At 43.7% G+C, this 27,023-nt stretch overlaps 1 protein-coding gene across 2 annotated transcripts; it reads right to left on the bottom strand.

Annotated features, from left to right (window-relative positions):
• SPP2 (secreted phosphoprotein 2) lies at positions 1-24,207 on the bottom strand. Of its 2 annotated transcripts, XM_007184755.3 has the most exons (8): positions 23,959-24,207; positions 23,735-23,859; positions 16,753-16,875; positions 15,541-15,648; positions 9,834-9,888; positions 9,024-9,074; positions 6,732-6,827; positions 1-113 (listed from the first exon to the last, which is right to left on the bottom strand). In XM_007184755.3, exons 1-7 carry the CDS (start codon positions 24,029-24,031, stop codon positions 6,742-6,744), a joined length of 621 nt encoding a protein of 206 aa, XP_007184817.1. In that variant the 5' UTR covers positions 24,032-24,207; the 3' UTR covers positions 1-113; positions 6,732-6,741. The 2 variants fall into 2 exon arrangements, with proteins under 2 accessions (XP_007184817.1, XP_007184818.1); XM_007184756.3 differs by lacking the exon at positions 15,541-15,648.
• Between the last annotated feature and the right edge of the window lie 2,816 nt (positions 24,208-27,023).

Genomic DNA, 27,023 nt, shown 5'->3' with positions numbered 1-27,023 from the left:
GAAAGAGGAAAAGTAAGCCATTTATTGTCGACTGGAACTGATCAAAAGAAAAATCACACAATTTGTAAAGTATCTTTCTTCATTGGACCTTCTATTCCTTCCAATGCATTTTGCTGTGAAAAGAAAGAAGAAGGGGAGCATTAGACCCTGTGGCATTTCACACTCTTACTATGGAGGCACAGGGCCCAGGATTCCTGGGCGCTATTCGAAAAGGAATCCAAGAGGGCACCAGAGACTAGAGCAACTATGCAAAGCAGCCAGTTCCTTGAACAAGGAAAAGGGTGAGAGACACCTGCAGGGAGAAGAGGAGGTAATGGAGTCCAAGGAATGGAGATGAAGGCCCAGAAAGGAAGGTCAAGTCTCAAAAAGGGAAGGGTCAGAGTGTCCCCGAGGAAAGGCTGCAGCCAGGTCCTGGACTCAGTCTGGTCTAAGGAGGTGCTGGTGGTGGGAGGCTGTGAGGGAGGGAATCAATCAAGCCACTTAAGAAGAGACTGGCTGTAGCTGTGGTCTTTTGAGGGCTGGGGTTGGAGGTAGGACTATTCATTCATTCACTCATTCATCCGTCTATTCATCCATTCAATAAACATGTGTGCACTGAGTATCCACCGGGGCTTATAAAGATTAATAAGGCATAGCCCCAATCTCCAAAAGAAGAAAACAGAAATCACAGGCAAGTAGAGAAGACAGAGGCAGTCAGAGGACAGAATGGTAAACGCAATTCTAGATTCCCACATGCAGGAAACCTTGAGGAAAAAGGTTTCTACAGAAGACGTGTGAGCTAGACTCCAAGCACAAGCTGGGAGGCAGGGTTACTGGGCCTGGGAGTGAAGGTCAGACCCAGACTGGGGGCCATGGAACAGTCAGATGTGTGAGTCTTCCATGTGAAGCAAAGGCCAAGAGAAACCAGGGACACAGACAGGGACCCTACCATTGCGGGGAGTGCCCGATTTCTCGTGTCCCAAATCACTAGTGAGTTTAGATTCCACCTCCCAGGTGATCAGGACTTTGACCTGTAAGGACTGATGTTAAGATAACTCTGGTGACAGTACAGAGGTGGCTTTTGAGACCATCAGGAAGATGTTGACCACCCCAGGCTAGAGTGATGAGGCCAAAACATGGCGAGGAGGGTCAGAGCCAAGAAACATTTCAGAGGAAGGACGGTCAGGCAGGACACAGTGACAGCTGGATGAGGGTAGGGAGGAGGTCCAAGACAAATCCGTTTCCGGTCTGGGGAGCTGGAGGCTGAGTTGGATACAGGAGGAAGAGTAAGTTCCGAATGGAAGAATTCCATTCTGAGGATGTTGTGGAACATCCGGGTGCTGTTTAATCAAGCCTGGAGTTCAGGTTAGAGGGACGGTGTGTACATAGTCCCCAGACAGGTGGGCCTCAAAGCCCTGGGGTGCCTGGGATGACCTGGGAGAGGGAGGACGGTGAGTGGAGGGAGAGCCAAGGCTAGAGCCCTGGTGACCATCACCACCATTCAAGGAGCAGGAGGAAGAAGAGAGATCCATGAAGAGCAGAGACGTCTTGGCCAAGAGGAGGGCCAAGGAGGCCATGTCTCAGAGGCCAGAGGATTTCAGGGAAGAAGGGAGTTCTCATCACCATCAAATTCTGCCACGAGGTTCAGCAGGAAAGGGATGGACAGGGACCAGGCAGGAACAAAGGGTGGATACAGAGCAGGGCAGAGCCAGTGCCCTGAGAGAAGGGAGAGGGGGGCCGTGGAGGCAGCAGGTACAGAGGCCTTTTCCTTAAAGACCAGATGGAAAGGAACAAGAGGGATTACAGAGAAACTAGGGATAAACTAAGGGTAGGGAGCCCATTGTACAGTAGATACTCATCATTCACAGAGATTTGTCTACTTGCTCATATTTACTTGTAACCTCCAAATCAATACTCCTACTGCTTCTGAGTCATTCTAGGATGTTCACAGAGTGACAGAAACCTGCCCACGTTCCCAAGCGAGCTCATTCAAGGCCATCTGCCCCCTGTCTCTGATCCCATGTCGTAAACAAGTGTCCTCTTGCGGTCTACTTAGTGCCATGTTTTTTGCATGTCTGTACTTTTTCTTGGCGATTTTGCTGTTCAAAATGGCCCCCACGTGTAGTCCTGAAGTGCTCTAGCGTCCTGAGCGCGAGAAGGCTGTGACGTGCCTTGCGGAGAAAATACATCCACGAGATGAGCTTCCCTCAGGCACGAGTGACAGTGCCATTGGCTGTGAGTTCAATGTCAATGAATCAACCGTATGTATTCAATAAGACGTCTTTCAACAGACACACACATAAAACAAGCATACTGATTACGGGACAAAATGTGACCAAAGGCTGGTAGGAACCTAACTGTGTATTTCCCACAGGAGCAATGGTTCAGGATTTGCTGATTCAGCGTCTGCAGCAACTTTATAGAACATCACTACAGTAAGTAAGGAGAACGCACTGTGCTTGGTGGGGCAGTTGGTAGGCACGTGCAGCGATGGAGCATCAGAGCAGGGGGTGAGAAAATCCAGCCACACTCGGCCGGCTTTCCACCTCCGGGCGCTGGCTGGGCTTGTCTGTCTTATGCGTGGGGGGCAGGGAGGGAGGGTGTCTGGCTCCCCCAGTGGGTGGGCTGTCACGGAAGATCATGACAAGAGGTTGTGACTAATAAGCTTCATTTCTGAATATTGAAATCACTCAACAGGCTCACGGAAGAGGCCCAGGTTTTAGGGTCACCTTCCTACGTAGTCGCTGGCGGGTAGGTATGCTGTCAACATTGCCAGTCAATTCAGGTTTTTGCCTTCCAGGTGTGCTTTACTCCGTAGGTCCTTCACCCAACACATGACAGATGTTTCTTAAACAAATGATCCTTGAGGTTTTGCCCTCTTGGGCTATTTTCTAAATGTGTAGATATTGACATGAGGTCAAGTAATCCAGGAAGAAAAAGAGGCGCTTTGGGGACAGACAGACATCGGGAGTTAATCCTAATCCAACACCAGCTCTGAGAGGAGGGGCCTCCAAGGCCTCAGCTTCCTCATCTACAAAACAGAGATACAGTGATAAAACTTCACTTAGATGGTTGCAAGATTTATATAAGGCAACGTAGGTGGAGGGTCCAAACACAGACCCAGGCACCCTTAAGAGTTCTGATCTTCATGGGTGCAGGGCCAGGCATGAAGTGGGGATTCGATGAATATTTTTTGGACAAACTGATAAAATCAGGAGACTGATTCTTTTCACCATGCAGTTATTGACAAAAGACCTGTCTAAGAACTGCCTCCTTTGCTGCTCTTGGACATATAGCCTAGGAATTCCACACTAATTGATGATTGCACAAAAAGGAAAGAGTATCACTCACGCTGCTGTGCTTTGGGTGACGGCAGTGTGGTTTGTGGTCTTCAGGCCACTACGTCATGCAAAAGTCAGAACTAGGCCAGCTATAAAGATCAAGAAAGTGTGAGACTCTCAAACAGATCTCTTTCGACATGAGAGCTGGGACCTGATTTTCCCCTGTTCCTATTTTAGGGTAGCAAATAAGAAAAAAAATCTCAGACCTCTCTGTTTAAATACTCCCTTTCACTACCCACACCTACATATTAAATGATTTTCTAGCAATCTGAAAGAATCCTAGAACAGTGGTTGTTAAATTACAAAAATACTTCCTCAGCTCCTAATTTGTTGCAGAAACTGAGCTAAGCTCTGAGGATTCTGTGATTCTCGATGAGCCAAAGTCTCTGCCTTCAGAAAGCTCCCCACTGGAAACATGCCATCCACAGTTTGAAAAGAGGTGTCCTGAACTTGTTCCCACATTGGTTCATCCCTTCCCTTCAACCTGAGGGAACCCTTATTATAGTCTAGGCACTATTTTTAGCATTAGGAACTAGACAACGGATATCGTTATTAATAACTTAGTATAGACATATTATTAACCATATTTTTCATGTTATTAAACTAAAATAATAAAGATGACAAGGTAACACATCCTAAAAGAGCTCACGGTCTAGCAGGGACAAAAGCAAATAAAATAAGAATCATAAATCTTTGGAGAACTGAGCCCGAGAGTTTAGGGACTACGTCACTCTCACAGCTCCTAAGTAGCAGAGAAAGCTTGGAAACGGATTCCAGACACAGTGGATTGGCCTCCTCACTGGACCCCCTGTGCTGGCCTTATCTTAGGATTCTAGGAAACTCAGAGCACAGTGTGGAAACCAGCCCTGCTGAGGGTCATGGGAGGGCAGGGATATAGCTGGGACATCAAGGTCAATGTCCAGTCCAGGGCCGCAATGCTTGGTCTTTAGTCTGTGCTGCCTTTAAGGAGACATTTTTTTAAGTGATCAATTTCTTTACAGAAGTCAGATCATAAATTTATATTGGGATATATGTATGTGTATACATATACATACATATATACGTTTATATATACATATATATATATATATATATATATATATATATATCCATCCAATATAATCATTAATAAATAACATACAGCCAGTCCATTGAGAATTCTACTTTCTCCCACTGAGGATGTTCTGTGAATCAAAAAGAAATGATTTAAGTTTATAAAAAAAGAATATGCTGAGTCTGCTTCTTTGTGATGAGTACTTTCTTGATTTCAGCCTGAAGCTGGTTTTTATTTTTAGGGTGTGTATAGATTCAAAAGAAAACCTACCATTTGCATCTTTTATCCAACACAGCCTCACTGGTAAATTTCCCTTCGATTTTAGTAAAATGTCAGTTGACCTCTTTCAAATTCCGGTGGGTAAAAATTTATCATCCTAGGCTTAGTTGAATTTTTTGATAACAGAAGCTCAAGAACCCAAAGTGAGAGTCTGTCATCCACTCAAAAAATACTTCTAGAATGCTTGCAGGGTGCCCGGCTCTGTGCGGGGTCATGGGAGATGCCGGTGACAGAAATAATCTCCCTCCTCGCCTCGGGGGGACTGGTGGAACCAGACGGAGCAGAGAGGGAACAGGTCACTGCAGTGCCCTGTGATGAGGGCTTTAGGGAGGCCCACAAAGGGATGTGTCTCTGACGTGGAGAGACCCCTTGGGGAAGAAACACTGAGCTGAGATGTAAGTGAGGGGGAGGAATTAGCCAGGTAGACATTCCAGGTAGAGGTCTGAGCAGGAAGAACTGCAGGTATTTCAGTTTTGCAGGAGCTTCAGGGCTGGTGGCCTTGGGAGAGATGAGGCTGGAGAAGTGGGAAGGGGCCGGACCACGAAGGCCTTTGCAGGCCACGCTAGGGAGTTTGGACTTTATCCTGAAGGCATACAGTGTTATGTAAACTGTAAAACCCGTGAAAGCCCAAGCTTCATGATTAACATGTGTGTGTATGTAAAAATGAATGTACACTGAATCCATACCTATAATTACATCCAAAGATTCCTTTTAAATGTGCCTTTCATCATGTTCCTTTAGTACTTGGGAGCCTTTAAAAAGACAGAGCTGCCTTGGCTCTGGTCCCTAGTAGCTGGGGATTTATATATGCAAGAGGCAGTGGTGCTCAGTGTGGGTTTGCAAAACCAGGACTCAGCCTCCAGCACTGGGGCAAATAGGCTGTTCTTCCTCCTGGCTCAGGGTCTGCCTCTGCTTTGTTATATAAATGAAGTGAGCATTAGGGGGTTAAATGGAGAAGGATCAGAGTCTCCTCTGCATTCCCAGATAAACCTGAGGGCAGCGTGCAAGGTGGACAGTGTGGAATCAGGACCCGAGGCAAGATCTCAGGCAACAGGTCAGTGGTGACAGTGGTGAAATGATGGGCTAAAGCCAGAGAAAATGTGTGGACCCCTGTGGATGTCGGGAGAAGACGAAGGGTAAAGAAGGGCCAACGATTGTAATAACCTATAATGGGAAAGAATCTAAAAAAGAATATATATATAAACTGAATCACTTTGCTGTACACCTGAAACTAACACAACATTGTAAATTAACTATACTTCAATAAAAATTTTAAAGAAGAGCCAATGATACTCTAAAATTTTGAGCTGGAGAAAATTCAGTGGATGGTGATGTCTTCTATTAAGACAGGGAGCTGAACAGGAGGCTAGTTGAGCTTCAGGAGCTCAGGGATGCTCACGGCAACTGCATCCAGTGGGCGGTTGATGTAAGAGCCTGGATCTCGGGATAGAGTAAGGTGAGCAATGTGTATTTGGAAGCAACTGTACATCAGTGATCAAGTCAGGCAAGTGGAAGAGATGACAGTAATCTATAGAAGAAGGAAAGGACTGGGCAAAGGAGACCAGACAAATGGTCACCAGGATTGAAATGACTGATCAAGACAAGGAAGGCAGATTAGATGCTAGAGATCTGAAAGATTACTATCCAGTTTGCAAAACGCAGAAAAGTGAATGGAAGGTGGGGGCAGCAGTCATAGACCACAATTTTGTCAAGACGCTGAGCAGAGAAGGAAGAAGGGAGGGAAGGCAGCTGCTGAGATGGGGAGACTGGGTCAAAGAAAGGGGGCTGTTCTGTTTGTGGTTTGTTTTTTGTTCTTAGAGTAGAGAAATTTGATAACATCAACCACAGTACGTACAAAAGCCACGGGAAAAAGATTGAGGGTGCGAGAATGAAGAGACAGTCGAGGATCAGTATCTGGGAGGAGAGAAGAAAAGGTGAGAGGCCAGACAGGAGCTGAAGAGCAGACTACAGACGTTGGAGGTGTGGGAGCAGCAGCTTTAAGGCATCCCCACCCTCCAACCCCCCCCGCTGGTAGCTTCTATTTCTAAATACACGTGTTTTTAGCTGTGTCCCCTTACCTCAAGGCTGTCACTCAAAGCCAGTGTTTACTCTTGCTCTGGGCCACAGGTTCAGGTCCCTTCTATTTCCAGGAGGAAAGCCCCTTCTCATGATCTCTGAAGATAGAAAGGGGATATACAGGCTCTGTCATTCACATCAAAATCTAAGCCAACATGGACTCTGTGACTATAAATTAATGAGAAAGACTGTGACCAGCACCCCCAGAGCCCCTCCTGCCAAGAGGCTACCCAAGAACACGATGACCTCATCTTGCTTATCAAGTTCTCCCTCACTCTCGCCTGCACAGTGTGACAGCTGAACCCACTGCCGTAAGCCCTCGAGGGCAGGGACTGTCACATTTATCTTTCAGTCCTCTGAGGGATCTGCCCAGGGCTTGTCACACACATTTGTTGAATTAAATTGAATTGTCATGTTCAAAGCAGTCTCTGAGTTGGCTGCACCTCTGCATCAATGAAGGTCCCAATGCCCAAAATGTTTTTAGAATTCAGCTCTGGAATTACCTTCCAAGGAATATAAAAAGGATCAGTCGCATTAATTTATATCCATATAATATTTTTTTTTGTCCCAAATGACATTTTCTCAGTGTGGTAGCCAGCCTCAGAGATGGCCTGCTGGTATTCACACTCTCGGGTATTCTCCTCCCACATCGGACCAGGGTTGGTCTGCGTGATTAATAAACTATGCAGAAGTGATGCTATATCCCTTTCAAAATTAGGTAATAAAAGACTGTGCCTTCTGTCTTGGGTTCTCTGTTGCTTGCTCATTCTCCTCTCTCTCTCTTTCTCTCTCTCTCTCTCTCTCTCTCTCTCTCTCTCTCATCATGTTCTCTGGCAGAAGCCAGCTGTCATGTTTTGAGGACATTCAGACAGCCCAGTGGAAAGGACCATATGGTAGGAAACCAAAGTCCTCATTCCAATAGCCCCTGAAGAATTGAGGCCTGCCGACCACCATGTGAGTAACCTTGGAAGTGGATCCCTCAGTCTCAGCCAAGCCTTCAGATGAGATCACAGCCACAGTCAACATCTTCTCTACAACGTTTTAGAGACCCTGAGCCAGAAACACCCAGCTAGGCTACTTCCAGGTTCCTGACCGTCAGAAACTGTGAGATAATAAATGTTTGTTGTTTTAAGCTGCTAAGTTTTGTGGTAATTTGACACACAGCAATAGATGACTAATGCACCCAAGTTGGTTATTAATCTGATTAACTGAATTTATTTCCAAAATTAAATCCAAGAGCACATGTTTTCCATCACTACAGAGATTCAAAAGAATGACCCCTAGACTCAGAAGTTAATTCCTAAAAAAATTGTTCAAAAATGTTCTCAGCAGTGGTCACATTGTTAGAATAACTATATTTCTCCCAAAGTGGCACATTGGAGGAGGTCTAAACACAGGCCTTTTTTTAAGCAAGCCTCAGACTGTAAGCTTTAGTATTTCAAATAAGTTAGGAAAAAGCCTAAGGAGGAGCTCAATGAAAGAGCTCAATGAAACATTAATATCTGTGTTATTCATTTTAATGGAGAACTCCGATCAGAGGGTAAATTTCACAACTCTTCTGTAAAGCAGCAAGAAAAAAACAGAGGCTTTAGAGTCTGACAGGTCTGTCTCTAAGTCCTGTCTCTGCCCCTCCCTACCTGGATCAAAGTCCTACATTGGCTGTGTAGCCGTGGACAAGTTACAGAAACTCATTAAGCCTCAGTTTGCCCATCTACAAAATGGGAAGGAACATAGTGCTGCCTCTCAAGATGGTTGTGAAGTTGAAGGAGAAAACTGTCAAGCAATTAGTAGAGAGGTAGTATTTTGTGTCTACAACAAACAACATGAGTTGTTACTCATTTCTTCTGTGTAAGCAGGTAATACACCTGGTTTACAGTGCTGTCATGAAGGTTAAATGAGAAAACTGATCGTAAAAGGGAGAAACTAAATAACTGTTAGTTCTGTCTGCTTGCTGAAAAGTACAGTTGAGGTTGGAGGGCAAAGAGAAGTTTAAAAGAGTTTGGGTTTCTCAGAAAATGCTCCAGATTGGGACAGGAGGCAGGTGAGTGCTGATTTCCTCAGCTAGATTTGATATTTTGATTCCTGACAAATTTCAAGTGAGTTTTGATGCCTCAAAGTTAGCTTTTCAATGATTTGCAAAACTGGTTTATGAAGGACTGTTCTTTTTTTTTCATTTTCCCTTAAAATATTTTGCATTTCAGGGGTTTATCTCTTATGACATGGCTTCAGCAGAGTCTGGCTTGATCAGAAAAGGATGTGTTTGGTGTCCTACAGAAGAAAACAGGACCACTTACCAAGTGACCGTTCATAAAATGGCTCACTTCTGGATCTGTCAGGAGTGAGACCTGTAACACAGTAACAGTCATAAGGCAGGCCCCCTCTGCCCACTTCTGGAATGTTCTATGATTTTATTACTGATGCCACAAATACGCTTTTCCAGCAAGGAAGCAGTGAGAGATCACCAAAGAGTTTTGCTGCCATTAGCTCCAATAGAAAAAATCCTCCTATTTACCTATTTTGCCAATAGGCAGAAATGTTTCCTAAGCCATAGAACACTAACCCAAATGAGAGACCACTTCAAATGAAGGGAAAAAAAGAAAGCCCTCCCTCCCCCAAGCAAGATTCTGAACGGGATGGTCACCTCTGGTCTCATGGCTGGAGGATTACAGAATTCAGCCCCAGCCAGTCAGAGGAGGTTTAGTCCAGATCCTTCCACCTACACATTGTTGCATACCTGGCTCCTAAAACTGGTCATGCACCCAGGAGGGAACAAGCATGTTTAGTTGGGGGACCCTCTTATGGTAAAAACCAACACCTGTCCTGCCTAATTGGCAGAGATGTTGGGACATGAAATGGAATCATATATGGAAAGGCTCTGCATAAATATAGAGCTGCCTAAATGAAGAGTTGTAACATTATTGCCTAATGTTAAGAAAGGAGCAAAAGCAAATGTTTATTTTCTGTGATTTCTGTAATTGTTCAAAGCTTATGTACAGATATTTCTAGTTTTAAATGACTCCCTGATAGAGAGCTTCAATATGAAGTTGATTCACAAAATATATATATATATATATGTATATTAAAAAGAACAGATCTCAACTTACCAAGCAGATAATTGTTTCTTGATGTAGAGGATCCCAAGATATCCCCCCAAACCATCTAAGTAAATGTAGGCATTAGTATATATCAGCACATGAAAGAGAGAAAAAAGAAGGACACTGCAAAATATGCAAATATTATCAGGAAGACTCAGATGTATTATATAATTTATTTGTAATGAAATAAGGCAATATATTATATTAAATAACTTTATATGGTATTGAACATGTATGTCTAAAAAAACATGTGGGGAAAAGCAACTTACATGAAGTTTAAATTGTCTAAAAACGTTTCCACTGGACTCAAAATGACTCCCAATTGTTGTGGACGAGAAAGACGGAACCTCGTTATATGGACTTGCAAATCAACTGTGTTTAGGTCAAATTTGTGAGTTTTCTCTCTATGAAGTCCCCATATGTGTTCAATTAAAAAAAAAAAGAAGTGTGCACGAGTAGTCTTCATGAAGCCACTGAAAGCCCATAGTCACAAAGTAAGGTGGCTGCTTGACTCACAACCTTTCTACCAGGTGTCTGGGCCAACTACCTGTTACCCTCTCCATCGTGAACAGCCAGTTAGTCTGCTGGCTTTTGGGAGAGTGATTGGTCTAGGAGGTGGCACAGTTTAGTGGGGGAAAGAATAATCTTTTCAATAAACGGTGCTGAGACAACTGGGTATGCACATGAAAAAGACTGAGGCTGGACCCCTTCTTAATCAATATGGACCATGGATCTAAATGTAAGAATCACACAAACAACAAAAGAAAAAAATGGATCAATTGGACTTCATTAAACTTTAAAACTTTTGTTCTTCAAAGGGCACCATAAAGAAAGTAAAAAAAAAAAACTCACAGATGGGAGAAAATATCAGCAAATTGTGTATCTGATATGGAACTTATATACAAAATATATAAAGAAGTCTTACTACTCAACAAAAAAAGACAAATAACCCAATTTAAAATTTGGCAAAGGAATTTTTTTTTTTCTTCTTTTTTGGCCACTTTGCACAGCTTGCAGGATCTTAGTTCCCCAACCAGGGATCAAACCCACGCCCTCGGTGGCAGTGAAATCGCAGAGTCCCAACCACTGGACCGCCAGGGAATTCCGACAAAGCATTTGAGTAGACGTTTTTCCAAAGAATATACACAAATAGTCAATCATTGCTCATTAGGAAAATGCAAATTAAAACAATAATGATGCACCACTTCACACCCACTAGAATGGCTAAAATTAAAAAGACAGACAATAATAAGTGTTGATAAGGATGTGTAGAAACTGGAACCCTCATACATTGCTGGTGGGAATGTAACATGGTACAGCTATTATGGAAAACAGCTTGGCAGTTTCTCAAAAAGTTACACATAGAGTTACTTTACGCCCCAGAAATTCCACTCATAGGTAAATACCCAAGATAAATAAAAATATATGCCCACACAAAAACTTGCACATGAATGCTCACAGCATCATTGTTTACAATAGTCAAAAAGTAGAAACAGGGACTTCCCTGGTGGCGCAGTGGTTAAGACTCCACGCTCCCAACGCAGGGGGCCTGGGTTGCGTCCCTGCTCAGGGAACTAGATGCTGCATGCGGCAACTAAGAGTTCTCATGTCGCAACTAAGGAGCCCGCCAGCTGCAACCAAGACTCAGTGCAACCAAATAAATAAATAAATTTTTTTTAAAAAAAGATATGTATAAAAAAAAAAAAGTAGAAACAACCCCAATTTTGATCAACTAATGAATGGATAAATTAAATGTGGTTTATCCATACAATGGATTATTATTCAACAATGAAAGAAGTACTGATACATGCTATAACATGTATGACCCTCCAAACATGCTAACTAATATAAACCAGTCACAAAAGAACACATATTGTATGTTTCTATTTATATGAAATGGCTGGAAAAGGTAAATCTATAGACAAAGAAAGTAGATTAGTGGTTACTAAGGGCTGGAGAGAATGAGGAACAGGGTAAGGCGTCTTGGGATTTCTTTTCTGGATGACGAAATGTTCATGATTTAGATAGTGATGAGAGTTGTACAACCTTATGAATATACTAAAAACCACTGAACTGTACACATTAAAAGGGTGAATTGTATGGTCTGTGAATTATTGGGTTGGCTAAAAAGTTCGTTCGGCTTTTTCTGTAACATTGGAAAAACCCGAACGAAATTTTTGGCCAACCCAATATATTTCAATAACAGTGTTATTAAAAAAAAAAAAAAAAGGGACACATGACCTAAGACAGGACAATGGGAATAATACCAAGAGGTACCTCCAGCTGGAGCTAGAGAGAAATGCTCTGTTTCCTCCTAAGTTTAGAGGATATGAATCTGGAGTAGCTTGTAGTCTTGCCTTCTGCTACAAGGAGAAAACTCATCTGCAGTAAGGGGAGGAGGGGCGGAGAAGGAAAAAAATGAATGTGGCACAGATAGTGTTGACAGTCACTAGATTGAGTTGTCCAAGAGGACAACTCCTCCCTCTCCTTCCTGGGAATGTGAGCCAGGGAATTATCTCATTTTGGCTTAGGCCACTTCTAGTTGAATTTCTGTCATTTGAAATGGAAGAGAGTAAATAAATGAAATGCCTGTAACTCTCCTCCCCCGAGCTCAGAATTCCTGTTCACTCTTCCTCAGTTTCTCCTTTTGCACTGTTTTGGGTCTCATGGCTGAAACTCTAGCCAAACCTCATCTCATCCACTTGAAATCAGAAGGATTTGTCCAAAATCAAGTCCATTCATCATCCTACAGATGTTAGCATTTCATCATGTGGTTGACTGAAGTGCCGTATAGAAATCGTTTATTCTCTACATATTTCTTTTTGAAAATTAAAAAAGTAAAAATAAAAACTGCCCATAATTTAAACATTTATTTGGTTAAGAGAGGAGAATATTAGCAATTTAGAAATTTATTTGTTCGATTTGAAAAAAGCATTTATACTTACTAAAATTATGTAGTGGAAAACCCGAATGTTTTTATATTAGAGACGTTTTCTCTCATTGTATTCTTACCAGATATTTTCCATTTGAGCTAAGTCCTATTTCGTAATAATTAGGATGTTTGGTCTTATTCTCCATGGCTTCCATCTTTCTTCACATTAGATTCCTTTCTCTGGAAATTCTTTTACTATCTACATATGTTTTTCAAGTGGCCTTTATGTTCATTACTCTGGGATATTTTTTTTCAGTTTTCTTTCTTTTATTCCCTACTTCCAACGATGATTTATTTGTTCTATGTCTAAATCCATTCCAGTCAATTGTCTTTCATGTTTGTAGCATCATCATTTATTTCACTGAAAATGGTTAACAGCTGTCGTCTAATTTTTCTTCTGTTTCATGTAAGAAATCTATTTTAGAGTTGCCAGGAATTACTTTAAATCTCCATCTGCTTTCTTCTCTTTCTTTCGAATTGCAGAATCCTTTAATTTAAGGAATTTTTTCTTTGCTCATAATCCTTTATGATCTCCTAATCTTTGAGGCAAAGCAACCTGGGAGTTTATTTTAAAATCTTGTTTGTTTCCGGGACTAACTTAGCTTAGTATCAGAGTCTTCTTACAAAACTTGTGACTGGAAGAAAAGTGAGTAGTCTTCAGTCTGCAGTTAGAAAGTTGCAATAGGTTTGTGGGTTGTGCAAACAATCAGAATCAACTTTCCAAATCAGAGATGGAAGAGGGGTTAAATTAGGGGGCCACTTATTAACTTCTAATGTGCTAAAGGTCATAGGAGAACAGGCATCCATTTCTCTCGACATTCACCACTAACTCCTAGCTCTACTTGGCACTCTCTCTGCCCTGCCAGCCTCCCAGTGCCCCCATCCATTCTTACCTAGTTCCAGTCTGTTCTTCATCTATTCTGTCACTTCCCTACTTATAACCCTTGAATAGCCCCAAGCCAAGGACCCTTGACATGACCCATGAGGTCCACCTTGACCAGGCTGGTGTCCTCTCCAGCCCCACCCTTATGCCTCTCTTCTCATATTTTTCTCCCAGTCATGATGGATTTCTGTCCATTTCTACCCATCAGCTTAGCTTCTCTCACACATCAGGGAACTCCGTCATGCTCTCCCTTGTGCTGGGAATCTCCTCCTCCTTCCCCTCCACACCCTGTGCCCTTTGTCCTGAGGTCACCCACCCTCCAGCCCCCCGGGGAAAGCTCGCTCTGACCCCACACGCTATTGCATCCTCTTGCTACATGCTCCCAAAAGCTTGCCTGGTAGTCAGGGTAACCCCTGCTTAATGGACACCCCCAGACTCATCCACAAACCCCACAAGAGCCAGAGCAGTGCTTCTCTTGCTCTCCACTGTCTCCTAGCTTCCCCCATATAAACCACAAAATCAATATGCACAAAACGCTTGTGACATGATGCTTGGTCCCTGTCACTTCTGGGTTAGCTTGGCCAGGCGTGCGCCACTGTGTCAGCTGTGAAGCACATCTCACTTCCTGGATACTTCACTGGAGTTGAGGCCCTGGGTACCTGAACTAGCATCAAGGAGACTGGATCCAGAAATCTCCTGGGGATTGACCCTCAAACGTTGCCGGTGAGAACGACATTGATCAATAACTTTATGCTCAACTGAACATTTTTGCAGAATTCTCCTTCCAACAGTGAAAACACCCCTGCAACAGGAGTTTCTCACTCCTTCCTAATTCTAAAATGGACTTCCATATAAAATATGTAAGACCTGGGCATGTTCATAATAGAGGAACATTACTTTTTTGTGTAATTCTTGAAGTTGAAATTGTATACTCTTTTCATGTAATTTTCACTGCAGATTTAAATCTTGAAAAAATTAATAAAAATATAAGTAGAGAAAGATGTCATTGGACAGATTTGGCTGTATAATGGTAGAAACATTTTTAAGTAGCAGTCAAAGATATTATCCATTATGAATAAACAAATAACGTAATAGTTATGCTTTTATCCCAAATTAGAGTCTAGAAACTTCCTCCTCATATCATATTCTTGACAATTTCTTCCTCATTTTTCTTGTATTCATTCAAGTATTGACTGAGCATCTACCCTGTATCAAACATTGTCCTAGATGACAAAACAAACATTCCCTGCCCTCATTTGATGTACATTCCAGTAAGGAAAGCAGTCAATACACAGACAAATAAGTAATATAATTCCAAGTCAGAAATGTATATATTACTGATTTCACAGTATTATTGCAGGTGAATATCAGTGCAATTCAAGGAAAAAAGATGTGTCCTGCCATTTACCAAGCATCTATTACGTGTCAGATTCTGGACCAGATCTTTCGCGTCCATCGACTTACTTGGTTTTCTCAACATCCTATCGGGTGGTCTTTATTACTGGCATTTAACAGATGAAGAAGCTTCAGATCATGGAGATTAAATGTCCTGACCTAGGTTACAGAGCTGGTAAATGAACGCTGATGTATCAAAAATGCCCCTCTTCATTCCACTAAACCACAGAGGCAGTGAGATGCATACTTAGATCTAAAACTTTGAAGATTTTCTCATTGTTATTTTAAGCTCACATCCTAAATCTTAGGAAAAGAGAGAGAATTGGAAGAAGTAAGGGATATTGAACATGAGGTTGTAGGTGTAAAAGGGAGATGCCAGCTGAGTAAGCAAAGCTATACCTGAGTGACGCTCCAGCTACTCTATCACACCGGCCTGCCTGTCACAGACCCACGCAGACCCTAAGAGGTAGGTGCTGTCCCAAAGGATGCCGAGCCCCTGCACTTACCTCTTCACTGCTGTTAGACTCGGAGCTGGAGGACCAGTGGCAGCGAACCCACACGTCCTGCACCTGTTCAGAAGACACCCGTACGGTGCTTCTGCAAACAGCCACCGGCTGGGAAAGGGGAAACAGTGAGTTCTATGCCCGGCAGCTGGTAAAAATGGTTAGGACCTATCTAAGAATGCAGGCAACACCATAGGGCTTGACACAATGATGCAGACAGAAAGGAAAAATTCACAGAGACATTTCATTTTTCCAAAATGAAAATTTCTCAAGACCTAAGCAGAAACAAATGATGATTTAAATATCTCTTAGGCTTTTGCTACATTACAAGTCCTGAGGGAAAGCTAACGTTCCCTTCCTGAGCACTGAGTGGGCTCCTTCGAATGGTTTCCCTTTTGAACAACAAGAAATGGGAAGGTTTCCCAAGGACTCTGCTCTGCTCTCCCTCGGCCTCAGATTTCATTAGAAACAAATGCTAGTGACACTTGGGTTTGGGACCTTTGTGAAACAGAGCCACAGCGAAAAGTCTCATGAAACAACAAAACAACGGGTCCTCTTTTCAGGATCGACATCCCTGTGTAACGACCCAGACATCACAATGAGAAAGTAACAAAACCCTGAGACCTCGTACATCTGAACGAGAATGCCTGGGAGACTGAATTTGGGGTGACTCCCATCCCTGGGGTTAACCAAGCATGGGGCCATGTGCTGGTCACTGGGGAAATGAAACTGACCACGCTGTGGTCCTGACCCCCACGGAGCCCAAGCTGGTGGAGGAGACAGATTTTATATAACAGTCAATTATAAAACAGTGCACCTCGCACCAGGAACACAGCTAGCATTTTGAATTCATTTAAAATAGAATTTGGAATGTCTCTGGGATTTTTCTTGGCTATTGGCCTCTTCGTATTCACTTTGCCTGGAACCATCATTATCCCTATTTTTAAACAGCAGAAAACTGAGGCAGCAGGGGTTAAATAATTTGCCAGGATTACTCAGGACTGTGGACTCCAGAGCTTGGGTCCTCGACTACTGAGTCACGCTGCCCCTGCCCAGGGGACAGGATGGACACAGTTAGTGGTGCCTCCAAGGGTGTCAGAAGCCAGGCGGTGGCCAAGCCCTCGGTGTGGCTTTGAATCAGGTCCCAGTGATGTAGGAAGACAGGTGCTCCCTCTCGTTGTTTTCTGGGCTGGTGGCCTTTCCCCCGACTCTTACCGCGTAGTAGCCCCTCTGGAAGTCACAGGTGGCGGGGTCTTCCCTAGAACCCCTCCTGCACGTCGTCTCTCGGATGCCGAACTCTATGTCCATGGTCAAGCTGTCCTCATCCAACATGTTGACCTTCGTGAAAACAAAGCGTCAGTTTGCCACAGATGTGTTTCTGAAGGTCACACGTTAGAAATGTGTCTCCCTGCACGAGGAGAAAAAGTGACAGAATACCCCACCACTAAAGCTTTCAACTGCAATCACCCAGTTCCTCACCCTCATTCTGAAGACCAGGGGAAGAAGTGCTTTACCAACGGCTCACAAGACTTTACTGAGACAATAGGACCAGAACTTGGGTGTCCTGACTCCACGCTAAGCACTGCTGTTGACGACTTACATTTACGATGAAGCTTCAGGATTTACAGATTCCGTATTTGCAAATCTGTCTACTTGCTAAAATGTACGTCTACCCCAATCAGTACTGGGTGCCCTCACAGCCATTCATGAAGACACGCTGGGCGGCAAAGAACTTGAGTCGCCACATGCACATGGTCCCGACCGGGGTGAGATAAGGCGACGCTCAGCCTCTGTCTCAGCAAGCGGACCGTACACAAGTCAATTTCATGGTCTATTTTGTGTCACGGTTTTCTCATTTTTGTGCTTTTCCTTGGTGATTTTGCTGTTTAAATTGGCCCCCAGGCCTAGTGCTGACAAGCTGTCTAGTTTCCTAAGCACAGGAAGGCTATGATATGCCTGACGGAGAAAATACATGTGTTAGCTGAGCTTTGTTCAGGCCTGCGGGATAGCGCTGGTGCAGTGAGCTCAATGGTAACGAGTCACCATGTATATTAAATAAGTCTTTAAGTGGAAACACACATAAAACAAGGGCACATATTGATCAGTTAACCGAAATACTGTGACCAGAGGCTCTCAGAAACCTAACCCTGAATTTCCCCAGGATAAACGGCTCGGGATTCACTAACCCAGCGTTCGCAGAGTCTTTATGGACTATAACTGCCGCAAATAACAAGGATCAACTTATTTTAAGTGTCAACGTATTTATGGGATTCAGATTTAATATCTAATATGTAAAAATGATCAATAAACAGGGTCATAAACAATGGCAAGGCTGAGTTTTTAGTCCTACTTGTTTTTAGAAAACTCGGCTTGTATCAGCAGTCCTCATCCTGTGTCAGAAAGAGACACAAAGACCCGCCCCCATCCCGAGCTTGGAGCTGGCCACTTATTTCCAAAGCAAAATCAAAGTATTTTAAGTGTCATTTTCCTAAAAGAATGCTCCATACTTTCTTAATAATGCCTGAAATAAGTAACTAGCAAGTACATCTCTGCTGTACAGTGTTAACCAGCCCAGCTTCCCGGTTGATCAGTTAGGATCTATGAACAAGATTACACAGTTTTCCACTCCTTTCCACCAAGGGTGGAATACTGGGGGTACCTTCCAAACTTCCTGATGGGTGTGCTGTTCTGATGACACGGACATCTCCTGACTTAACTAAATGCCCACTGTGTGTCCTTCACCCGAAGCACAGCAGGGAAGACCCCACGGAGCTTAGATTCCACCTGGGGCAGGGTGGTGGGGCACCACACCGCAAACACACTACGGAAAACTGAACAAGGACCTTCCAGGTGGTTATGGGGTTAGGAGCAAAAAAGCAACGTGGCAGTGGGGATGGAGAGCGGATAGTTTAGACAAGGCGCCTGAGAAATCTTCCCAAGGGAGGCGTATTTAAGCTGGGACTTCAAGGATGGGAAGGAGCCCATCATGTGAGGAAAAAGCAGAGCCAATGTCCTGGGGCAGAACAAGCCCAGCAGTGGTGGTGAAGCAAAATGAACAAGAGGAAAACCAAACACCCTGAAGTCGGAAAGGAGTGTGCCAGATAGTTAATGGTCTCGTAGCCCGTGGGAACGAGTTTTGAGTTCATTCTCATCGCAATGAGAAGTTCTCAGAGGCCTCTAAGAGGTAAGATCTGAGTCACCGTGGCTGCTACAAGGAGAGCACACGGGGACAGGTGCAAGATGGCAGCAGGGAGGTGGGCTCCACGGCCCGACCCCACCCCAGGCTCCCAAAACTCCTTCCCTTTGAGTTCTTGAGCCCATCCTTTGGCAAATTGGAGTCAACCCACACATTCACCTACTGCCCAGTCGGGAGAGAGGTGGTGACAGCACTGTGACAGCACAGACCTCTTTCAGGTAGGGAGTAACGGGACAGTTTGCTTTGGAAATAAGTGGCCAGCTCCAAGCTCGGGAGGGGGCGTCTTTGTGTCTCTTTCTGACGCAGGATGAGGAGTGCTGATACAAGCCAAGTTTTCTAAAAACAAGTAGGATTAAAAACTCAGCCTTGCCATTGTTTATGACCCTGTTTACTGATCATTTTTACATATTAGATATTAAATCTGAATCTCTTAAAAAAATTAAAACCTCTTCAGCTGGAACTCATCAAGCAGGCTCTCCCCCCGCCACCCAGATCATGCTTCCACAATTTCGTAAAGCAACCTGATGAAAGCAAACTGGCAGGACAAAAGCTTAGTTTAAAAGATGAAAATGCAGGGGGTTTGAGTACTGATAATTTTAACTGCGAGATGATTTTGCAAACTTTTTGCATCTCTAAGCACTTTTAAGCAGCGTTTCCAGAATATGGAGAAAAGTCAAATAGCTCTGCTTTTTCATTTGAATTCACTTTCAGCCAGTGAATTTCTGCTCTGTGTTCTTTGAAAAAGGTAGGACAATCCAAATACTCAACCATAAGGAATCAACTGGAGAAAATCCCAAACCCAGCGTTATGGCTGAAATAAATCATGGTCCTTTACAATCGGTGTTACAGTGTGGTCCTGTTTTTTTAAAAAAATATATTTTATACCCACATATGAAGAGAAAAAATCCAAAAAGACATCCTGCCACATGTTTGTAGTGGGTGTCTCAGAGGGCTGGATAATGAATGTTACTTTTGGTTTTCTCTTTCTTGTATCCTGTGACTCTTTATAATGAGTATATTTTGATTTTTTTATTTCAAAAAGAAAAAAAAATATACAAGCCATAAAAAAACCCATAACAATTCCTTTTGGAGAGTACAATGTTTAATGTTATGTGTCAATTTAGCTGGGCCACAGTGTCCAGATCTGTGGTCAAACATTGATCTGGATGTTTCTGTGAAGATGTGTTTGGATGAGGTTAAAGTGATGGACTTTGAGGAAAGCAGATTACCCTCCTTCGTGTGGGTGGGCCTCATCCAATCAGTTGAAGGTCAGACTAGAACAAAGACTGACCTTTTTCTCAGCAGGAAGCAATTCTGCCAACAGACGGCCTTCAGACTTGAACTGCAATGTCAGTTTTTCCCTGGGTCTCCAGCCTGCTGGCCCACCCTGCAGATTTTGGCTTTACCAAGCCTCCACAATAGTGTGGGCCAATTCTTTAAAATCAATCTCTCCCTGTCTCTGTCTCTGTCCCTCTCTCTTCTCTGCTTCTCTGGAGAAGCCTGACTAACACAGTGATCATTTAGGTTTTTCAAACTAAGCCCTTATGATTGGACAAAAAGTAAAGCTCAGGTATAGCTGCCTAGCATAACGTAGAAAGCCAAAAAGCAAAACGTGCAAAGAAGAGGAAAAGTAAAAATGGACAGAAATGGGCATAGACACATAAAGAATCCCAACGCTTCCGTGGCTTTGCCCCAAATGTCCCAGAATCCATCTACTGCTCACTCTCCCCACACTAAGAGGCTCAGTTGCCATTGGTCACCATCTGCTTCCCACAGTTGCTGTCTGGACTTCCTCCTGGCATCCACTCCACACAACAGCTGCAGAGATCTTAGAAGGTCTTCTTGCACTTTATTTAAAACCTCCCCCCAACTACCCCCTGCAGGAGGTCTTCCCGCGGCTGAAGGTTCTCGTCACTGAGTGAGTCTTAGCTCAAATATGGCTCCTCTCTGGAGACTTCTGTCCCATCTGACAGCTACCCCAGCCCAGGCCCAGGCCCATCCATCATCCTGTTTTATTTTCTCCACAGGACTCTCCACTCTCTGAGACTACTTTCACTTTTTTATATAATTTGCACCCCATTCTCCCTTCATCCCCTCCCCTCCTCTCCCTCCCCTCTCTCTCTGCAGTGGTATCTGAGCTCCATGGGAGCACAGCCTGGTCCGGCCTCTCTGTTCCTCACCCCCAACACAGGGCCTGCGTCCACCTTTCCTTTCTCTGCTTGTGTACATTGAGGGAACAGTCTGTGTGTGCCTAGTGTCAATGTTGGAACAAGGAAATCATCGTGGCTGAAGTCACATTTCCCCATGCTTTCCCATCCTTTTTAAACTTGGAGCCCAAGAGTTAAGTTACTTCCAATCAATTGCAAGAGTATTTGATCCAAGTCCCTGGTAAAACCCAGTGGTCCTTAACCCTGACTACACTTTAGAATGACCAGGAAACATGTAAGAATATGAGCCCCACCCTCAGGGGTTGGGATTTAATTTGTCACCATTCTGCCTGGACATCAGGAGTATTTCAATCTCCCAGATGATATTGATGTGCAGCGGGGTCGAGAACCACTGGGCTTATGAAGCAAACTCAGGGATAAAGTAGCGGGGCCAGACCCCTCTCCCTAAGCCCACTGAACTCTCCCCCAAACCTCCTGCACATACACAAACATGACCAAACCACTTATTTCCTTCAGACATACTCCTAGAAATGAAACTATTGGATCAAATGTTATAAATATTTGCTATTTTTAATGTTTAACGTGTTTATAAACATGCTTAACAAATTGCATGCTTGCAAAGATAATTTTACCAAATTACATTTTCTCTAGCAGTGTTTGAGATTTCCCTTTCACCTATTCCCTGGTTATTTTCATTCTGATTTTGTTGGCTGTCGGAGAAGTGACATATTTTTCCCAATGTTTCGAGCTCATTTGTATTACTATTTTGTGAATTGTTTTGCACCCTCAGGGCCAGTGATCTGATCTGTTCCCTCATCTCTTTCCTGAGGACTTTGCTTAGCTCTGAGTGGATCTCTCATGGCTACTGTTATGAAGGGAATTGGCATATTTGGGGCCATCTTTAGGGCGCTTATAGAAGGCATGACTAACGCATGCAATAAAGCAAAATGTGAACCACTTCTAAGAAGAAAGATGTATCACTAGGACAGATCAAAGTAGGAGGATTTTCCCTCCGTTGGGAAAACAAAGGAAGTTTTCATGGAAGGGACATGGTGAATGTAACTTGGCCAATGAATTTGAATAATGAGAAAAAGCTGGAAAGAAACAAGAATAGGCAGAATTCCAGATAGAAGAGCAGCGTACAGGATGTGGAGGGGCACCTCCTTTCTGTGTTCTCACTAAGGATCACACGCCCACATACATACATGTGTTTCTTTGCAGGTGCCTGTGTGTCTGGGCTCAGGTGTCTGATACCAAGATGGCCCACATGCTGGAATGTTCTCTGGATGACTATACCTCACGCTAGCTCGTCTCCACTGGCCAGATTTCCATGGTGTCAGTAACGGGTTCTCTCGGGACCTGTCCTCTTATTCACTTAATTAACTACTAACTTTTAACGGGTTCTCTCGGGACCTGTCCTCATGCTCTTATTCACTTAATTAACTACAAACTTTCTTCTGTAGCAAGCACTAGCTAAATTACAAATAAATCTAAACTCATTTGCAAGCTTGGCAAGAGGACACCGATTGCCTCACACCACGCGTGGATTTCATTAAATGCAAAAGATGGAAGCCCAAACAGCCAGTGTACGAGGGAGGGGTTCTTCATTCTGTCCAGTCCTCCTCCAGAAGGAACTCGCCCTCCGGCCTGGCAGCTGACCACATGTATCTCGCCGTGCTCCCGCACCGCGACAGCCAGGCCAAGTGACCCCAGTCTCGCCACAACAGCCTGGTTCTGGGCTAGCTAAAGCATCCTCTTCGAGACCAATGACCCAATTAGAAAAGACAACTGGGACAATTCAATTAATTTCCTGGGAATCTGGAAATAAGAAACTGAGCTAGTTTATGAAGGAGATGGGTCAAGATGAATGTACCGTATTTGGAGACTGGAGCTACGGAGCCATGAGCTGTGTGCCCTTCACAGGAGGAGAGGGGACAAACCAGGTGTGCGCTAAGGTGATGCCCGGCAGGGATGGGAGAGGTGGGCGTGACGGTGGAGCGGAAGCAATGGCCTTCTGGCCTCTGCAAGGAAGCAGCCGCTGCCTGGACCCCTGGCCACATCTCCACAGTTCGCAGTTCCCAGGCGGCCTGTCTGCAACGAGTTCTCATTTGTAGGACCAGGAACTTTGCAGAAGCTCCTCACCGCCCATCTTAACCTAAACTCTCTGGCAGGTATCTCTGCTCCCCCCCCCCCTTGCACGGGCCGATGAGCAGGCAGTGAAATCACCCGGGGCCCAGCCGGGAGGGAAGCGACCTGCAGTCTAGTTTCTCATTTCCTTGGAAGGATAATTCTGTGTTTCTTTCTTTGCCAATCACGGCCTTAGTCATTGGAAGCCCATGAAAATTCATCTTTTCCCCATTTCCCCAAGCTAACAGGAAACAGACTATTACCGAATTGACAAAGCAAAGTGGATTTCTTTGGCTCCAAAGCCAGAATTTATTTCCTATAAGTATTAGGAGCAGAACTGCTGAACTTGAAAAAGTCTCATTTCTAATAAACAAGCAGTTTTTAATAAAACATCTCAAAAGGAACCATGGGGGCTTTGGGTCCAGAAGCAGGATGTGCAGAGGGTAACATCTGGAAATAGGAAATGAGGCCAGAGGGAAGAAAAATGCAAGAAGAATCAGGCATCCGAAGTAGCTTTGAGAGCTTTACGACAATAATTATAATTAAATCCTTTCTCTATCAAAAAAAAAAAAAAAGAGTGCGAAAGAGATGAGTAGCTATTATCTTTTTACACTGGAAAATTTTTAACATGTAACCCAAAAAAGGACAAAAGAAAAAACCAGAAAGCAGTATAAAGAGGACTAGAGAAGACATACCGGGCACTTACTCTTCTAATTGAGCTTCTGAACGCCCGAAACAGATAGGGGCTCAGCGACTGGGAATTCACTTTTGCCACGGAGGCGCTGACAGCTTCCCTCAAGGAAGACGGGTCATAGTCATACACGGGAAAACCTGGACTCACAAACACATGGGGACACAGTGAGACAGGATGCATGGATGAGGACAGCTTCACATCATCAAGGGAAGGTGGCCTGTCCCCGAGCTCCTTACCTGCACAGTAGTGGAACCAGTAGTTCGTTCCAAGGACAAACATAATCAACACCTTCATCACCATCTTCTCCATTCTGGGAAGGATAATTTCAGTTCCGATCCTGGGAGATTGTGTCTATGTGTTTGGGGGTGACCAGTCGTCCTGAAAGCAGCTCTTTATCAAGTGTGACCTGGCTTGCTCTCTCCGACTGAAGCGGACTGCGGCTTCAACAGAGACAATTGATCCTGCAGTCAATATTTACTGCTGCCTTTTCCTAGGGAAAGGGGACAGTTTGAGGCCACTTTTGAAGTTTGGACCTCAACATGGGACTTTAGCCTGCAGCAAAAGCCATCAAGAGGCGGGGACTCCACATGCGCTGTTTGTTCTTCTCTATTTTAATTTCATCCACATGGACTGCCTATTTCTCTTTATTTTCATTTCATTTTTGGAGGGAAGGGATGCAACCTTACTTTCAACAAAACAGTTAATTTTACATTATTGTCTATTTAATTCCCTCTCATGTTCCTAAAGATCCTGCAGTTGACTGTTCATAAAAATCGTGTGGTTATTTCATGATCAGACTGGAAATTATGACTGGAAAGGAGAGAATTTAATCTGCAGGACTTAAATATGCCAAACAAGTTCACGTGCAATAAAAAACAGTGACATGCCTCTGTGTCCACCAACCCTCTCTGCTAATGGGCGTTTTCGTATCTCACTTGGATGATAAGGTATTTGCATATTGATGAGTCTCATGCACTATAAGATCCCAAGGTAGTTTGTGAATCATTAAAAAGAAGAGACACTTTATAGTAAATACAGGTTGTGTTACATGCAACTCATGGTGCTCTCATTCCTTGAATTCACACATAAGAAGCTGTATTGTCCTGGGGCTCAGAAATACCTGGATCAGAATCCTGGCTCCATACCTGTCAGGCATGTACCCTTGGGCATGGTACTCAATGTCTCTGAACCTCAGCTTCTTCACCTATAAAATGGGCATAAATGGTTAGATGTAAAGGTGTATTATTAGGGAGGCACAGAGAGAGAGAGAGATTGATTTTAAGGAATTGGCTCATGCAATGGTGGAGACTTGGTGAGTCCAAAATCTGCAACGTGGGCTGGCAGGCTGGAGACCCATGGAAGAGTTACAGTTTTGAGTCCAAAGGCCACCTACTGCCACAATTCCTTCCTGCTGAGGAGATCAGTCTGTGTTTATTCCGACCTTCAACTGATTGGGTGAGGCCCACCCACAATACGGAGAGCAATCTGCTTTCCTCAGAGTCCACTGATTTAAGAGTTAATCTCAACTAAAAATTATCACAGGAACATGCACAATAATGCTTGACCAAATATGTGGGCACCATGGCCAAGCTGACACATAAAATTAAGCATCACATAAAAATTAAATAACAAACCTTTAGAAGAAAGCTTGGCAAATTAATGGCTCAATAAACAGCAACTGCTGGTAAGAATTCAATTCAATAAATATTTTTTAGTATCTGCTGTGTAAAAGGCAAGAGGTCCAGAGAACATCAAAATGAACAAATCATCTAGGTCACCCTGCTTAAACAAGGCAAATATAAGTGCCAACAAGGGAAGCATAAATTGTTATGAGAATTCTGGGAGACGGTGGAGACTTTGGCAGTTTGCTCAGTCCTCCTGACTTTGGTGGTCTTGTGTCTCTTTGACTGACAGATGCAGAAGAGCCCAACAGGAGAGAAGGAGACTCTGGCCAGGAAGAAAGAGCAGACAGGAAACCACTGGGAGAGAACTGCAGCCATTTACCAAGGATGTGGTGTGGGGCAGGGATGTTCACCAGAGGCAGGTTGGGCCTTGTTACCAACATGGAGGAGGAGGAGGTGGGGGGTGGGGGACAGGGAAGAAGAGATGCTGGGTAGATTTAACAAGAAAGATATGCCTTACAGGAAGTGGAGTGATACAAAATTTTAATTATTGCTACTACGTAAGGCATTTTTAATCAAAATGTTCCCTCTGCTTTCCCTGCCCTCTGCACAAAGGTTTAAAATCATGCTTCTGACTTTACATACTGTCTGAATCATCAATATTTACTGCCCTCACCCAAAAGGTGTTCTTCCTACAAGTCTTATTCATCAGCACCTTGGCACAAAGGTGTATTTAAAATCCCCAGAAAATCTCAGTGCCTAAATGCCCATTGGCCCATGCAGCATCTCTGGGTCCAGCAGCTCCTGGCCTCATCTTGGGCCACCTTCCTTCTTGCACACAGGTGTCCTGGAGATTCCTGACCACCCACCTGAACTTCACACCTCCTCTCCCCCCACTTCAACTCCCTGCTTCTTCCCTCCTAGCACTTAACACAAGGGAGAGTAATCTTGCTTGTCTGTTTGCTATTTTCTTTCTCCTAGAGTAGACTATAAGCTCCATAGGATAGGAAATGTGCCTGTCTTGCTGATGCCATACTGCAGTACCCAGATAGGAACACGATTAAATATTTGTTGAATGAATGAGTGAATGAATGAATGAGTGAGTGAGCACACTGGGTCTCTCTGAACCTCAATCTGAGTCATTCTGTTTGAAGCCTGCACTGATTTCTGGTGCATAAAATGTACACAAATCAATGCCTATGAGACGATGACCACTAAGATTTGTGATTCTGTTACTCTTAACCTGGTTTGAACTCAATTCCATTAAAGTCTTCCAGATTTAACTAACCGCACCATCTGGTTCCAAACTCCAGGGTCTCATTAAATGAGCAGTAATAATGAAAGTAATTGCAAAAGAGTATAGGAGATTAAGGAGACAACAATAAAATAATGTTGCCAGCACAGGGCTATTGATTTTGCTTGTAGCTTGCTGATGCAAGGATAGACCATTTTATTTCTCAAATTCATTTGGTTATAATAAACATTGACACCGGGCATGCAGAACAGCCACTGATTAGTGCTAAAAAGCGATTACTACTAAAAATGCCTCTGCAGAGCTCCGTCATGACTGGTAAACCTAGAAGAATAAATAGAAGCCAACCATTGAAATTCAAGCCATAATTATTTCTTTCATTATTCTTTTTCCGATCTGCAGAAATGTACATAGCAATAATTCCAGC

The sequence above is a fragment of the Balaenoptera acutorostrata genome, chromosome 8, assembly GCF_949987535.1.
Source record: "Balaenoptera acutorostrata chromosome 8, mBalAcu1.1, whole genome shotgun sequence".
NCBI lineage: Eukaryota > Metazoa > Chordata > Mammalia > Artiodactyla > Balaenopteridae > Balaenoptera > Balaenoptera acutorostrata.
This window is presented reverse-complemented; position numbering and strand designations above follow the sequence as displayed.